This window comes from Prionailurus viverrinus, chromosome C2 (assembly GCF_022837055.1).
Source record: "Prionailurus viverrinus isolate Anna chromosome C2, UM_Priviv_1.0, whole genome shotgun sequence".
Taxonomy (NCBI): domain Eukaryota; kingdom Metazoa; phylum Chordata; class Mammalia; order Carnivora; family Felidae; genus Prionailurus; species Prionailurus viverrinus.
The window spans coordinates 24,661,236-24,677,111 of NC_062569.1; the positions used below are offsets into that span (position 1 = coordinate 24,661,236).

Below are 15,876 nucleotides of genomic sequence, written 5' to 3' on the forward strand. Positions count from 1 at the left end.
GTAATCATATTTTCTATTTCACATATAGCAACTGACATGTATAAACTTGACAATGCTTCAAGGACAGAACTCAAGGTCCTTTCCCTTCCTATCAGAATCCACAACGTGCCAGCCATGACAGTCCCATGTTCTCTCTCCGAGCGGCACTGGCCAGCTGTCGTGCCTGTAGGCTCTCCAGAGGGCCGAGTTCTCCCTGGATTGCTGTGACCATGCTATGGCCTCAGTGGCTGATACTGCACAATGCAGGACATGCTACACTGAAAGGAAGAAACATGCTGAGAAAGACTGCAAAATCACCAGCATCAGAAACAGCTTGGCCACGTACCTTTAGGATGGTGATATTCCAGGTAAAGCTCTCCACTGCTTTTTGTAGTTTTCGTTCCTTCAAACCTTCCTTGGTGCCGATGCTGTGCAAATGTTCATGGAATTCCATGGCTGAAAGAAACAGAGTAGTTTACTTACTTCCCCATCCAACCCGTGGGGAGGAGCTGGCAACACTTATTTTTCCAATCTCTAGTGAAAGAATTCCGATCCCCAGTGGATTTTCATAAATGTGCCTATTTAAGAATGTGATCATTGGGTCGTCTGGGTGGCTCAGTCGGTTAAACGTCTGGCTCTTGATCTCAGCTCAGGTCATGATCTCAAGGTTCTTGAGTTCGAGCCCCACATCAGGCTCTGTGCTGATGGTGCAGAACCTGCTTGGGATCCTCTCTCTCCCTCTCTCTGCCCCTCCCCTGCTTGTGCTCTTTCTCTAAATGAAATACAAATAAACTAACAAAAAAAAAATAAAAAAAAAAAAAAGGAATGTGATAGAGGGGAAACACTGAAAAAAACTCATGGTCTTAAACAAGGCAGAAGGCATCTTAGAGGTCAGCAACAGTCATTCTTCATGGTTTTGAAGGGGGAACAGGGCACATAGGATTATTCTCAGTCCCATTTTAGAGATGAGGAATCCGAGGTTCAGCAAAGGTGAGAGATGGAAGGCTGTGGAGGTAGCAAGAGGGAGAGCACCAGAGCCCAGGTATTTGGAGCCTCAGAGTGCAGATTTAAGCTCTGCTGAGGATACAAAGTTGGCAGCCGGAGATGAAATGAATACAAAGTAATGTATTTCCGTCAACAGTGAGTCAATCTGAGGTCAGTTACCAAGCCTATTGTAAAAGGGAGAAGATGGGGAGAAAGACCCTGACCTCTAACTCTACATTTACATTATGACTCTTTAACATAATTGACATAATCAAATGAATACTCCCTACTGTCATTCAAAATAGTGTCAGAGGCTCCCTATGCAGCAACAATGCAATAATGCAGGAATAGCATGACGGTGTCTTTGCTGACTTAATATCATTACAACTCACGGAATTTTACATAGTAATCTGCAGTCAATTATCCCACCTCTGGCCAATGGGGACCCTTCAGACTGGTACCTATGTCCTTTTGAAATGACTAATTAGCCTTTTGGCACAAGATGTTCTAGACTTTACCAAACACATTTTCCACCTCAGACCTAGAGCCAGGCATTTCTCCAAGGACCTCTAGATACTTTTAGTTGGAATGATACTTAAAGACCACAATCTGGGTAGCAGGAGTGCCCATTTTTACTGAGTTTTCATTGTTTTCTAGGTCTTTTCATTGGACTGATCTCAGACACCTTTTTTTTTTTTTTAAAAAAAAAAGAGGGAAGAATAAGATCCTGCTAATACTTCTAATTCAAATATAAGTGTATGAGGTTTTTACATATTTTTAAAAATTTGATGCTTATGTTGTATCTCCTAGGTGGAAAACCCTAATTTCTAACCACATCAACAGAACTCTTAACAGTAAAACCAGCATTTGCTGGGGGAGGGGTCCTCAGGGAGTACCTCACTGAGAATGTACAGTAAGAATATTGTGTTCTAAGGTTAGTCAGAATAATTCTTTTCTCCGCGTCGTTATGTGACTAACAAACTCGAGTTAGGTTCATTTGGCTTTTGTATTTTTCATTCTCTGTGTGTGTGGTGGGGCAGTGCTTTTTTGGATGTAATTTGTTTTATGATTACGTCAAACCTACATGATTCCAGGGGTGCCTCGGTGGCTTAGTCAGTTAAGCATCCAACTCTTGACTTCAGCTCAGGTCATGATCTCATGGTTTGTGAATTTGAGCCCTGCATCAGTCTCACTGCTGTCAGTGCAGAGCCTGCTTTGGATCCTCTGTCTCCCTCTCTCTGTCCCTCCCCCGCTCACTCGCAGGCACTCCCTCTCTCAAAAATAAATAAACATTAATGAAAATTAAAAAGACTACATGATTCCAAAGCCAAACCTCGTATCAAAGAGCTCAGGTAAGTCTTGCTTCCTTCTGGTGTCCTGTACCCTGATCCCTCCCTCCCCCTCCACATTTTTTGGTAGTTTTTAATATACCCTTCTCCTGTCATTGTTCCCCTTGAAAATACAAGCAACTGTGTACACGTATCCACGGTCTTTCCTTTCTTGCACAAGAAATTTCTGTACTTGGTTTTGTTTTCTGTACACTGTTCAGAAGGACACTGTTCTACATCTTGGTTTTTGTTTTTTTCCTCATGTAAGTACAGAGTGGAGATCACTCTGTGTCCATGTGTACAGCTCATCTTCACTCTTTTTTCTTAACAGCTACATGGACTCCTTGAGGGATGAACCAGCATTTACTTTACCAGTCCCCTACCGCCGGACATTGGGTTGTTTTGAAAGCATTTGTTGTTACAGATGATGTGGAGGAGCAGTCATAATCTGTACAAGACATTTCCTCTGTTCCTTTGTGCATGGTTACTGTTCAGTTGGGCATTCCAATTGCTAACACCCTTCCTATGCAACACCATTTCAAAGAGCTCTTTATACTGTGATTGACAGCAACTTTATTTCTTAGTGTCTTTAAACAGGAAGCAAAAGCTGACACATAGGATAAATACGGTAAGCTGGCAATTTTTTATTAGTCTTTTTTCTTTTTGTCCCCCTCACCGAATAGGAACAACAGCTGTAATTCCTATCCTGCTAATAAGGCTTAAGAACATAACTGGTTTCAAGAAAGAACAGTAAAATTCATTACATCGTCTAGGAAACTACCACACTGACCTCTCTCCTTTTGTCCAACTTCTCTTTGCCATGATGGTGCCTGAGAGCATCCCGACTTGATTAACTAAACCCCCTCCACCATAATGCTGGTGACCTGGCTCACACAGCAGGCTGCATCCCCTATACCTAATTCTGACTTCTACTGAATGTGCTTGGCGGAACATACTGCAAAAAACAAACAAAAAACACAAAAAAGCAACCATGAATAGGATACAATCTTGTTCTAAAACCCAGGATTTTTGCTAGATAATTTAACTGTGCCCGCACGTTTTTCTTTCTCCCTGGGACACCCCTTGGGGAGTGCGATGATGACTACCACCCACTTCTTACAACATGGCCAGGTGAAGCCTGAGCAGTGAGACCTTGATGTGCTGGCTTTTCTGCTAATGTTTAATACTGGACTTTGTCAAGACCTAGATTTTAGGACATGAGTCATCAATACTCGTCATGTTTCTAGACTAGCCTTCAGGAGGCACTAGAGCCTTATAAGCATCACTGAGGCATGGCAGATAGAATTCATGACTGGAATGCAGGAAAGAGAAGAGACACAACAGAAGTGATGAGGGAGCAACTCTCTGTAAACAAGAAGGTAAGGGAATGCTGAGCTTAGACAAACGTCTACCCTAAATTCTAAGAAGGTTTCTGAAGGTTCAGAAGAATGCAGGGCCAGAGGCAGTAAAAGCATAGGCTGTCTTGAGAAGGACTGAGGACTCAAGGAAGAAACAGTCAAAATAATAAAAGATGATACTGATAAGGAAGAAACAGGGAAACATTTACAGAACTAAAGGTAGTTAAATACATGCCTGCTATCTAAAAAGTTCACATTTCATTGAAAAGTGAGACTATACAGCTCCCTCTTATCTCTCCCCTCTGGAAATATCAACAGTCCAATAAAAGTCCATAAGGAACTGTATTATTAATGAAGTTCTTTTAAAAATGTGCACAAGAAAGGTGATTAAGTTGAAACTGGAAAAATTATGTTAAAAATATAAAACCTGGCAAAAAGAAAAAATATATATACAAAACTTGAAGCTTTAAAAAGCAACCAAGATTATCAGTCCCACTGTTACTTATTTCATTATTTGAAATATTGATTCATTATATATTTGCTGCATCACACAATGGTTTCTTTAAAAAGTCTTCTGATATTCATAACTTATAGACTGATCTTTGCAAACATTCTGCTAATCCACTGATTCAAAGCATATGTTGATTTTATTTAAGGAAATCAAAGGATTCTGACCTTGGCCCATACAACATGACTGTACCCTTCACTGCTTCCCTGTGACGTGCAAAGCCCAGAGCACGGACTAAGGGCACACAACTGAGAGAAACAAAAGGCATCTGTCCAGGTGCTTTACGAACATTATATAGGAAACTTGGAGAAAGGCTATATAGCACTTTCCTAAGGAAATGGGAAAGAAGAATTTGAATACTGGTTTGTCTTCCAACTACCATGAGTTATTTCCAATCAAGAGTCCCTACTCTTGACATGAGCTCAGGCTACGGTTACGTGTACCCAATAATTACTCCGTGAGGTAGAGCACTGTAAGGGCTGATGCCCATGCACTGACCTAGTTCTAAGGGAATACAGAGGGAGAGCAAATGAGATTATGCATTTGAAGTGGGTCAGTCCACATATAACAAGGAAATCTAATTATATTATGCAAACTGCATTTATTCCCTTGATATTAAATTATCAGGAAATCTATTTTAACATGTCACAGGAGGTCTTTTAGTTCTTTACATCAACATTGAGTATAAAGAACTTGTCTGGGTTAGATGTTAAGTAACTTTCTCCCTATTTTGCAAATTATTTTCAGCAAAGAAACATTAGCCCAATGACAAAGTTTCTTACTGAGAAACATAAAAGCACTATCTCTTCTCCATCTGGAAGTTGTACCATTCTGTCTAAAGAGCAGAGTGAGACTTAAAGTCATCAGTGAAAATCAAATAAGCCAAACTTTTAAGACTAATTTACCACCTCTCCCACTCCTGCCCCCAACCCCCACAAGGAAGTTAAGTTGTTTTTGTTTTAAAATTCTCTTTCTAGAGGCGCCTGGTTGGCTCAGTCAGTTAAACCTCTGACTTTGGCTCAGGTCATGATCTCACGGTTTGTGGGTTCAGCCTGCGTCAGACTCTGTGCTGACAGCTCAGAGCCTGGAGCCTGCTTCGAATTCTGTGTCTCCCTCCCTCTCTGCCTCTCTCTCTCTCTCTCTCTCTCTCTCTCTCTCTCTCTCTCTCTCAAAAATGAACAAATATTTAAAAAAAGTAAAACTCCTTTTCTTTAATTATAGTTTGAGGGGAGTTGGGGTAGGAGCTAGAGGCAGGTGGTGGAGATTGGGAGCTCCCAGTATGGGAGTGAAGACAGGATGTTAAGGAGGTGTGGAGAAGAGCCCTGGGTAGGCAAAGAGCTGGTGTGTATGTGTGACTACAGTTGGATGGAGCCGGGCAGAGGACACTTTCACAGTAATCTGGAGAATGGGCGGCCTCCATTGTTAGAGAGACTGTGATGAGAGGTAGAGGGGATTCTGTAAGAGAATCTCAGGGCAGGCTTCACAGAGCAGTCACGTACATGCTAGGAAGCGGGTCCCAAACTTCAGTACAACGCAGTCACCGGAGGTGCGTGTTTAAAATGCAGAGTCTTGGGGGCCTGGGTGGCGCAGTCGGTTAAGCGTCCGACTTCAGCCAGGTCACGATCTCGCGGTCCGTGAGTTTGAGCCCCGCGTTGGGCTCTGGGCTGATGGCTCAGAGCCTGGAGCCTGCTTTGGATTCTGTGTCTCCCTCTCTCTGACCCTCCCCCGTTCATGCTCTGTCTCTCCCTGTCTCAAAAATAAATAAAACGTTAAAAAAAATAAATAAATAAAACGCAGAGTCTCTGCATCTCTCCCAGCATCCTAGTCAGAAGGTCTGGGGTAGGCCCAGACCCAGACGTTCTTAGCAAGTACCCCAGAAGATTTCCATGCAAGAGGGCTGGCGATGGGGCATCTGGGTGGCTCAGTGGGTTGAATGTCCATCTCGTGATTTTGGCTCCGGTCGTGATCTCACGGTTCGAGAGTTTAAGCCCTGCTTTTGGCTCTGTGTTGACAGCATGGAGCCTGCTTGAGATTCTCTCTCTCTGCCCTTCCCCCACTTGCATGCATGCACTCTCTCTCTCTCTCTCAAAACAAATAAAGAAATGTTTTTTAAAAATTGAAATTTAGGGGTGCCTGGGTGGCGCAGTCGGTTGAGCGTCCGACTTCAGCCAGGTCACGATCTCGCGGTCCGTGAGTTCGAGCCCCGTGTCGGGCTCTGGGCTGACGGCTCAGAGCCTGGAGCCTGTTTCCGATTCTGTGTCTCCCTCTCTCTCTGCCCCTCCCCCGTTCATGCTCTGTCTCTCTCTGTCCCAAAAATAAATAAACGTTGAAAAAAAAAATTAAAAAAAAAATTGAAATTTAAATTAAAAAAAAGAAGAGGGCTGGAGATCACTGCAAGGAAAACCAGGTTCGGAGGAGAGGGAGATGACACCGAGACTCTGCAGGTCATGAGGAAGACAGACACACGTGCAGCAGGTGTTCGAGGGCATTTCAGAAAACTTAACAACTGTGATACTGCTGACTCCATCTATCCTGAAGGGAGGAAGAGGGGGAGGGAGGGTGGAGGGCACAAGAGAGATGTGGCAGGCACCACAGTCAAGACTCTCCCTTTTTTTAACAACTGGTCCAGCCATTTTTTCTTTTTTTTGGAATGACTGCATATAAAAGGTCTCATCATTTTAGATAATGGAAGTAATTCTTGAGGCTCCAAGTAACAACACTAATCGGTCAGAGAATAACATTTATTGATTACAAACCAAGTGTAGGTCATTTGACTATATGCTGTGTTGAGCCCTATTAAAACCCATTACTTAAATCTGTAAACCCATTACTGATCGTTCTGTAAAAACTACAGATTTCTACAAATATGTGGAGTAAACTGAGGGAAGGGAACTAGCGCTTATATTGTCAACTCATTGATAGCTCTTTCATAAAGAAGTGTTGACAGTTTTGTTCTGGAACACAATGGCTGAGTTCAGCTGCATCACTAGAGCAAAAGGGACAATGGCATCAAAATGATGTGAGAACACATAACAATCGTTGCTTTGTAAATCAATGCCAAAATAAAGTCTGTAGGAACACCATCAGGGTAGGATTTCTGTACTAGGAAACACACCCTGGGCACAGGAGATTTAGTAGGCATATCAGGTCTACGTATTAGATTGTAAAATTTTACAGAACAAGTTACAAACAACTGGTAATTTAAGACTAGATTGTTTAATCTTACAAAATAAACTAAAAATACAAAAAATCAAAGAAATTAAAATTTCCGAAAACATGAGGAAGTCCATTCTGTGTTCTCACTTAAGCGACTGGATAGTAAATGAGAAGATAATAGATACGCCCCACAGTAGAGCTGACTGCCCTCAAACCTACTATAAAATTGTGAACAATTACACTGGAAAGTTACGTAACAAGGTGGACAGGGAGTCCTTCATCATCTCCTGTTCTTTGTCTTGGCTAGCCTCAGTATTCTAAATGAAGTAATAAGAATGCTGGACTCTGGTCAGAGAGAGGCTATCTGCTCAACTGTGCTCCACAGACATGTACCAGACAGAGCCCGGGATGCAGAACATGCCAGCAGCCAGCGCAGCTCAACTGCATCCGAGGGTGCGGGCTGGGTCTCAGGCTGCCTGCACCAACTATGACCTTGTTTAGAAACAAGACCTGGCCACTTCCCGTAGCTGTTCTACCTACAGAGTTTACTTCTATGTCCTGCCTTATTAACTACACTATTAGCCAAACTGACATGCAATTATACAAGGTAAACAGTCAATATATTTGTATGTTCCTTGTTTACCAATTAGCAGTGTCTTTTATCTGCCTATCCATATTACTGGTATTTTAGAGTGAAAGTCCCTCCACTCTGGGGAGGGCACTGCTCATTTGCATAGGTGGAGTGCTCAGAAGCAGCCCTCACACCAGGCTTTTGGCTTCAGTGGAGAAGCTTTCATGATTTCTTAGAAAGGATAAGAAGATGTATGAGAACCACCCAAACCAGCTTCAGATGTCATTCCCTCAGGAGACACCACCACTGAGGGCTATCCCCATGCACAGCCCTATCAGGGCTGGGGGGAGATGTGCCCCAAGCCGGCTTTCTGTGGAAACTGTGCCTTTACCTGGGGCATTAGGGGCTGAAATAGAGGGCTTACCAGCTCCAAAACACAGTATGTCTCATTGATGAACTGTAGGTAAAACAAAACAAACAAACAAACAAACAAAAAACAAAAACAAAACTGTAGCTTCTGAAAATAATTGGAATTTTATTGATCCTGAAAAAATTTCTTTTGTGACTATCTGCAAAATCAATATTTGGAGGTTTCTAAACTGCAGATTTAAGACAAGAGAGTTTGCAGATTTAAGACCAGAGAGTTCTAATAATCTTACAAAACACGGCCCTCAGCTTCTGCAGCCTGAGCATTGCTGGTGGACTTAGCTCCCAGGCAGGCACAGGTCACAGGTTCTTGATTGCCTCGCTACCGCTGCTTAGTGACAAGAATTCCCACTGTGAAAACAATCTTCAGGTTCAAAAACAGAAACAAGGCAGATAATAATGAGGGAATAAGAAGTGGCCTTGTTTTGTTTTGTTTTGTTTTGGGAGCAAATTGTATTTCTCTGTATGTTTCCAGTATTTGCCAAATACTCTGCCACCATTTTTATCATCAATTTGTATATTTTAGACCCATGTGTAGTTGTTCACATTATCTTGTATTTTTTCAATTAGTAATGTCCCATTTACTCATCTGATTTATACTACATGGCATCACAAAAGCCTCAAAGAAAGCATGGTCTGGCTAACATTTACAACATGTGGGGCACCTATTAAGGTAGGGGAAGGAGACCGGGTTTCTTGATTCTACCGGGATATTGCCACCCAAGCAAGACAAGAGGTAACAGTTAATTCTGGCCAAAGGAAGGAGAATCTTTCTAAGTTTTAGTCAACTTCACTTGAAAACCAATACTACCTAGGTAAATCGCCCTTTGAAAAGTATGACACGCTACACAACTGCAATGGGCTACATTATTTAACAGTCAAAATACACGGTGTGTTTAAAGGCAGTAAAGTTTGAAGGCTGTGAGCATATGTTACACAAATCCAGTGAAGTACATGGAAACACAGACCGATGCCTAGGGGACATGATGTCCAGAGAGCATCAAATGGTCATATCTCATGCACAGACCTGGCTGGCCTGCTGTGACTGCTCTTTTGCCAAGAGGATTGTCTTTAAGCCTTGGCTACTCTGTGCCAAAGAACCTGCAATTAGGTTCCAGACTCCATGACCTCAAGTTTCTGTTCCCACAGAAAAGATGTGAGTTATTTTTCTTTAGGAATGTTAACCAAGAAGAAAATCTGCTCAAATTCCTTGGTGGTAATGAACTTGAGAATTTAGGAAATGAATAGTTGGTCATCAAACAGCAGAGGAAGAACAAATGGAAACCCATAAATTTCTATGAGAATTTAGTTTGGTTCTGATCTAAGGGAATGGAAGACAAAGGCCATGTGCACAAAGAACAGGGCCATGCATCCATGGTGGGGACTGCACAAATCATTTAATCCTTCAATTAAATCCTAAAATTTAATATTCAATTTTCAAAATTGGTATGGCCACACAAATTATATGATTTGTTTTTTACATAAAGAACTACATTTTGGAAAGCTGTCACTTCTTCCCATGTCATCTCTTGAAAATATAAACAGCTAATGTATTTTTTTTTATTTGTAGCTATTGGTTCCACATAATTATTATTACAAAATACCTTACAACCTAACTATTTTAAAGACTTTCTTTTTGGAGGGGCTTAAAGCTTAATGACCAAAAATAAAATGTAAAGCTCACAGATTAAGTATCATGTTTTGTGAAAATGAATAACTGACGATAAATTTTCCAGGATGATATAATTAAATTAACTAAGCACATTAGTACAACTGCAAAGAATGGAATATTGTGGAACTTGTTACTGAGTTTCCTGCCCACCACAGATAAACATAGATGAAAACCAAACAGCCATAAAAATAAAATTAAAATTAAAAAAAATATATGATATATGCAAGAAATATAAAGATATGAAGAAAGAGGCTTTTGCTCAGAAAGAAAGGGAGACTTGGTCAAAAACATGGCATCATTTCCTCTTCTATCTAAGTGAACGCCATTTCTTCTTGCCAAACAGAAAGCAGAATGACCTTTCAAACATTCTGGTTGGGATTTTCTCTACCAATCTAAATGATATGAATCTAAAATACACCATGTAGCACAAGGCTAAATATTTTTAGAAATGAATGTAATTTTTAAAAATGCTCATAAGAGAGACATATTGATCTTAAGCTTATATAAAGATTAGTTTTTTCAACCAAAAATTTATTTTGCTGCCCTAAAATGCTCTTTTATCACAAACATATCCAGTGCAAAAATATTTTTCATATGTTGAAAATAGAAACCAGCCACAAGCAAAGGGTAAAATCTGCCCAACGGTGACAAAAGAGATATGTATTTATATTTTATTTCAAATTTCCCAAATCGGGTGTAGTGAGATATTTCCTGGAAGATGGAATCCCATATAACACAGGTCCCATTTGGGACCTCATTCAAGACAATGATTTATCAACAGTATTAAAAGTACCTTAACATAACACAGTCTGCACGTGTCTTGTGGCACAACATCAGAGTATCTTGAAAACAAAATACAGTTATCGGATTATTTTTCCAACTAATTTGCATACAGCACCTGTTAAAAATCACAGCCTTTGTAAACTATACGCTCTGTCCCAAAATCCCAGGGGTCTGAAGTTTGTATGCGCTGCTGACACGTGGGCGTTTACACCATAATCCCCATGGAGACACGGAAATGCCTAATTATTTTTCATACAGTTCCAGTTGGTAGTCTCTTTTTCTTGGCCTTCTTTCCAATCTTGGCATTAACAAAAGCCAAATTATTTTAAGATGGATTTTTGAGCTGTTAAATCCCGTTCCACATGAGGTGGAAGAGATAAACCAGGTCTCTTAAATATATCCATGAAACCCAGATGGATGACAAGATCCCGGAATGCCAAATCCACAGCAGTACAATTTGTGAATGGATTGCATGAGGGAGGTTTTCCTTCCTCTGCCAGCATGCTCCATCTGGGTAAATCGAGGTGAGAGGAAGTTGCATAACTTTCAGTCCTTTGTGGAATGCAAGTGCCATGCCACCATCCTAAACACATGGCCACATGATGCACTTGGGGTGGGGTCACAGGAGCCAGGATGTAGACCCTCCCCATCTCATTTCACTGAGGTGTAAAAAGGCCTCTTCATCCCCGTTAAGCTCAAAGATTAGTTTCTTTTTCTTTCTTTCTTTTCTTTTTTCTTTTTTCTTTTTTTTTTTTTATACCTAGGACATCTTTGTCTGGATTGCCACTCTAAGTTGGATCCTTCCCCTCTACCACAGTTTGGCACAATCACCATAACACATCAGGCCTCGTCACAGGGACAGCCCTGTCTCCCTTGCTTTTTATATCTCTTCTTAGCTAAATTTTTGAATAAATAATATAGTCAGATGGCTCAGCAATTTAAAAAGTATAAACTCATATACAGAGAATTATCTTTTCTTTCCCCACCCCCCAGTCTCCTTGCTCCCCTCCCACCAGGCAAGTGCTGTTACCCGACCTTAGGTATCCACCCAGAGTGATGCACTCACAAGCACACAGAACCCTATTCTACCCGGCCCTTTAAAACAAATACTAGCAAATAGCACAGTTTGCCTTCCCTTTGAAAACAATGTACATGATATATATATTTAACCTATATGTATATATAAGGTCTTCCTTATATACGTGTATATATGTAGTGTGTGTGTGTGTGTGTGTGTGTGTGTGTGTGTGTGTGTGTGTGTAGGTGAATGTACATATACAAGCTTATATTTTTTTTCTACTTTCTTATGGTAGCATAATGTTCCATTTTATGGATCTATCAGAATGTATTAAACAAGGGCCTCCTACTGAATGCTTAGGGTATAACATTTAGCTTGATTTCAGTATTGCAAAGAAAATTATTTACATATTGTCCTTCCCCACGTAGGTGACCATATCTATAGAATAAACTCTGAAAAAATGGAATTGCTGGTTCAAAGTGTACATAACTTGTAAATCTGAAATTTACTGCCATATGGTCCTCCCTAGGCATGGACCGCACCCCCCCCCCAACATTGTGACAGATATCAGTTTCCCCTATATCCTCACCAATCCATCATGACTCATGTGTGATGTAACTTTGTGGTCTTGGATACAAACATTTGGATCTGATGCATAAAAAGTGGCATCTCCTTGAAATACCTTATTTACTCATCTTTCAGAAGATCACAGTTCTCTCCTCCTACCGCCTGGCTGCATCCTGACTTCCTGTGCCTGGTCCTCCACATCTCCTCCCTGACATCTAAATATTGGAGGGCCAGGGCTCCATCTTCTCTATCCACAGTCACTTCTTAGATGATGTCAGTCTCCATGTATAAAAGACCATCTTTGTGCTTATGGATTTCAAACTCACTACCTCCAGTCTGGACCTCTCACCTGAACTTTCCAACTAGGCATATCAAACTTAACATGTCTAAACCAAGTCCCTGACCTTCCCTCTCGAGCCTCTTCTCCCCAATCCCCTCCATCTCAGTGAAGAGTAATGTTCCCCCTTCGAGCCCCAAATCCTGCAGTCATACTGATTTCCCTTTCTTCCCTCCTAAGCCACAACCAACCTACCATAAATCCTGACATATCCAGAATACAGCTGAATATCCAGAGTGTAACCATTTCGCACCACTTCCACCCCAACCACCACCTGTCAAACCACAACCAGAGGGTGGGCTGGATTGTTGCAAAAGCCTCCTGAATGGTCTTCCAGCCACTGCTATAGCCGCCTTGCCCTGTCCTCAAGTGATCTGCTGCAGCCATTCCGCTGCTCAGACCAGGGAAAGACCTCTCATCTCACTGAGAACAAAGCCAGCCCCTGTGTCTGGCCTACTGTTAACTCTGGCTCATTGTTAACGCTGGCTCCTACCCAACCCCCTCCCCGCCCCTCCGTGTCCTGCCGACACTGCAGCCACACTGGCCTACTAATTCCTGCTCTGACACATCAGCTCTCACACCCAGGCCTCTGCCTCTGTAGCCCCTCTTTCTGGGAGCATCCCTTTTCCAAATGTTTGGAAGGCTTGCCCTCTACCTCCCATCACGGCTCCATCACAAGTCACTGAGGTCTTCCGGGAGCACTTGATTTACAAGAGCCACCCTCTGCATACTCTGGGCACTCTGCCTAATTGTTTCCAAAAACACTCACTGCTGCCTGACAGCCAATGTTTTATTTATTTGCTTTTTGTTTATTTTCTGTCTTCCACAACTAGATTTCAGCTTCATGAAGGCAGGGACTTAGACCTTTTGGAACAGGTTTGCACCTTTGATGAATGAGGTTGAACATCTTTTCATTTTGTTTTAGTCTTTTGATTCTCTTACTGTAAACTGTGTCCATATTCTTTTTGAAGAATATAGGGCCGCTGGCCTTTTTCTTACTGATTTTAGGGGTTCCTTACATATTAGGGAGATGAGCCCTTTCTGATATGTACGGCTAACATTGTTTCTCAGTTCGTAGTTCTTGTTGCAACTTTGCTCCTGATAGTTTCTGCCCTATAGAATTCTTTTTTTTTTTAAATTTTTTTTTTCAATGTTTATTTATTTTTGCACAGAGAGAGACAGAGCATGAACGGGGGAGGGGCAGAGAGAGAGGGAGACACAGAATCGGAAACAGGCTCCAGGCTCTGAGCCATCAGCCCAGAGCCCGACGCGGGGCTCAAACTCACGGACCGCGAGATCGTGACCTGGCTGAAGTCGGACGCTTAACCAACTGCGCCACCCAGGTGCCCCGTCTGCCCTATAGAATTCTTTTCATGCAGTCTATTTACATCAAGTTTTGTTGTTGTTGTTGTTGTTGTTGTTGTCGTCGAATGTTATGTTAAAGCTTCTGGGTTTGTGTTGTTTCCTGCCTGCCCCTCCAGCTTCATTTGCTGCTCCCATCTTTGTCACGGCCACGGCCGATGAGCCTGCCTACATCACGCTGCGTGTGCTTTTCTCCCTGCCTGAATTCCTGTCCCCATCTGCCTTGTTCCCAGACACATCACTTGCTGGACTCAACTCCTGTTCTATAGGAAGTGTGCTGTGCAGCGGGGCTCTCTTCACACGCCTGTGTCCTGACATTCCACCTGGAGCCCCCCTGGGGGAAGAGAAGTAGGGTCCCAGCTCTTGTCACACTGGGAGTAAGGACCTCATAAATGTCTGGTGAATAAAAGAATTAACAGATAAATGCAGCACTCAATGTTCAGTTCAATTCAACATAACATATGTTTGCCGAGTACCAGGCACCGCTGTTGGCGTTCGTGCTACGTGATGACTAAGCTCCTGCCCTCAAGGAGTTTATATTCGGGTTGTAAGAAAACACAGTAAGTAAACTATATGGTATCAGGAATGCTTTTATGACCTGAGGTTAAAGTAAAACCACCAGTTCTGAATTACAGATTCATAATCATCTCTCGGGATTTTCAGTATTTCCTCCCAACCCTTTTTTCCTTACAGAACTAGTCCAACAAGTAATGCTTCCATTGGGATGACACTGATTCTATCTGTAAGCCTGACTCCATCCCAAGCTTCAATGCAGTTGCTTCAACAAGTTATTAGCTATTTCCATCTGACCATCTACTATGGTCTGAATGTCTGCTTCCCCCTCCAAATGTATACTTTGCAATTCTAATGCTCAGCATGATGGTATTAGGAAATGGAGTTTTGGGGAGGTGCTTAGGTCACGAAGGTGGAGCCTTCATGAATGAGATTAGTGTCTTTATAAAAGGGACCCCAGAGAGTTCCCTAGACCCTCCCACCACGTTGAAGACACAGCAAGAAGGTGCCATCTATGAACCAGGAAGTGGGGGCTCACTCATCACCATATGAAATCTGCTGCCACCATAACCTTAGACTTCCCAGCCTCTAGACTTGGGAGACATAAATTTCTGTCTCTTATAAACTGTCCAGTCTATGATATCTGTTACAGCACCACAAACAGACTAAGACACCATCCTACTGTGATCAGGCTCACCAAACCAGAAACAGACCTTCACAGTCAACTCTCTCCTATGCTGACATTGCAAGCATCCACGTCCCATTGTGGGAAGGGACGTCTGGACATGGAAGGCAAAGGGCAGAGAACAGTCATTCAGAGAGTCACCAAACCTGTCCTAAACTACTTAGTACCCCACCACCTATAGCACTTTCCTGAAGTGTTCAAGACACGGACAGAAGTTGAAATAAGGGCTTATAACCATGTACGTTCCGGAAATGTTGAGTTAAACTGGAGGATATTTAGCATGCTGATGTGTACTGAGAATCTCCAAAGGGGAGTAAGTTTTGTTATGAAAATTTGAGGTCCTTTGCCCAGCGAGCATGACCAGCGTTCCTTGAATCAAACTTTGAGAAATGCTGGCCTAGAAAGTCAACCCCAAATATTTAATTCAGACACAGCTGAATTAAAAGGCTTCCATCATTTGAAGCAACCTGTATTTACAATCCTAATTTCTCCTGCTTCCTGAAGCAAATATCTTCCTTCAGCCAGGACAATATATGCCATGTGTGCAGAAAGCGCATCTTGATAATGAGGCCTCCTCCACTTTGGCCCACCTGAAAAGCCCTGCTCTCCCTACATTGATTCTGCATTCC

At 42.2% G+C, this 15,876-nt stretch overlaps 1 protein-coding gene across 4 annotated transcripts in view; it reads right to left on the reverse strand.

Annotated features, from left to right (window-relative positions):
- The window catches only part of PLCL2 (phospholipase C like 2), a 191,772-nt gene that overhangs the window by 18,248 nt on the left and 157,648 nt on the right, over window positions 1-15,876 (reverse strand). For 2 of the 4 annotated variants that reach the window (XM_047875043.1, XM_047875046.1), the window contains exon 5: window positions 326-435. In XM_047875043.1, coding sequence (XP_047730999.1) covers window positions 326-435 — 110 coding nt within the window. Of the gene's footprint in view, window positions 1-325; window positions 436-10,567; window positions 10,825-15,876 lie in introns of those variants that run through there. The other 2 variants (XM_047875044.1, XM_047875045.1) reach the window with 2 other exon arrangements.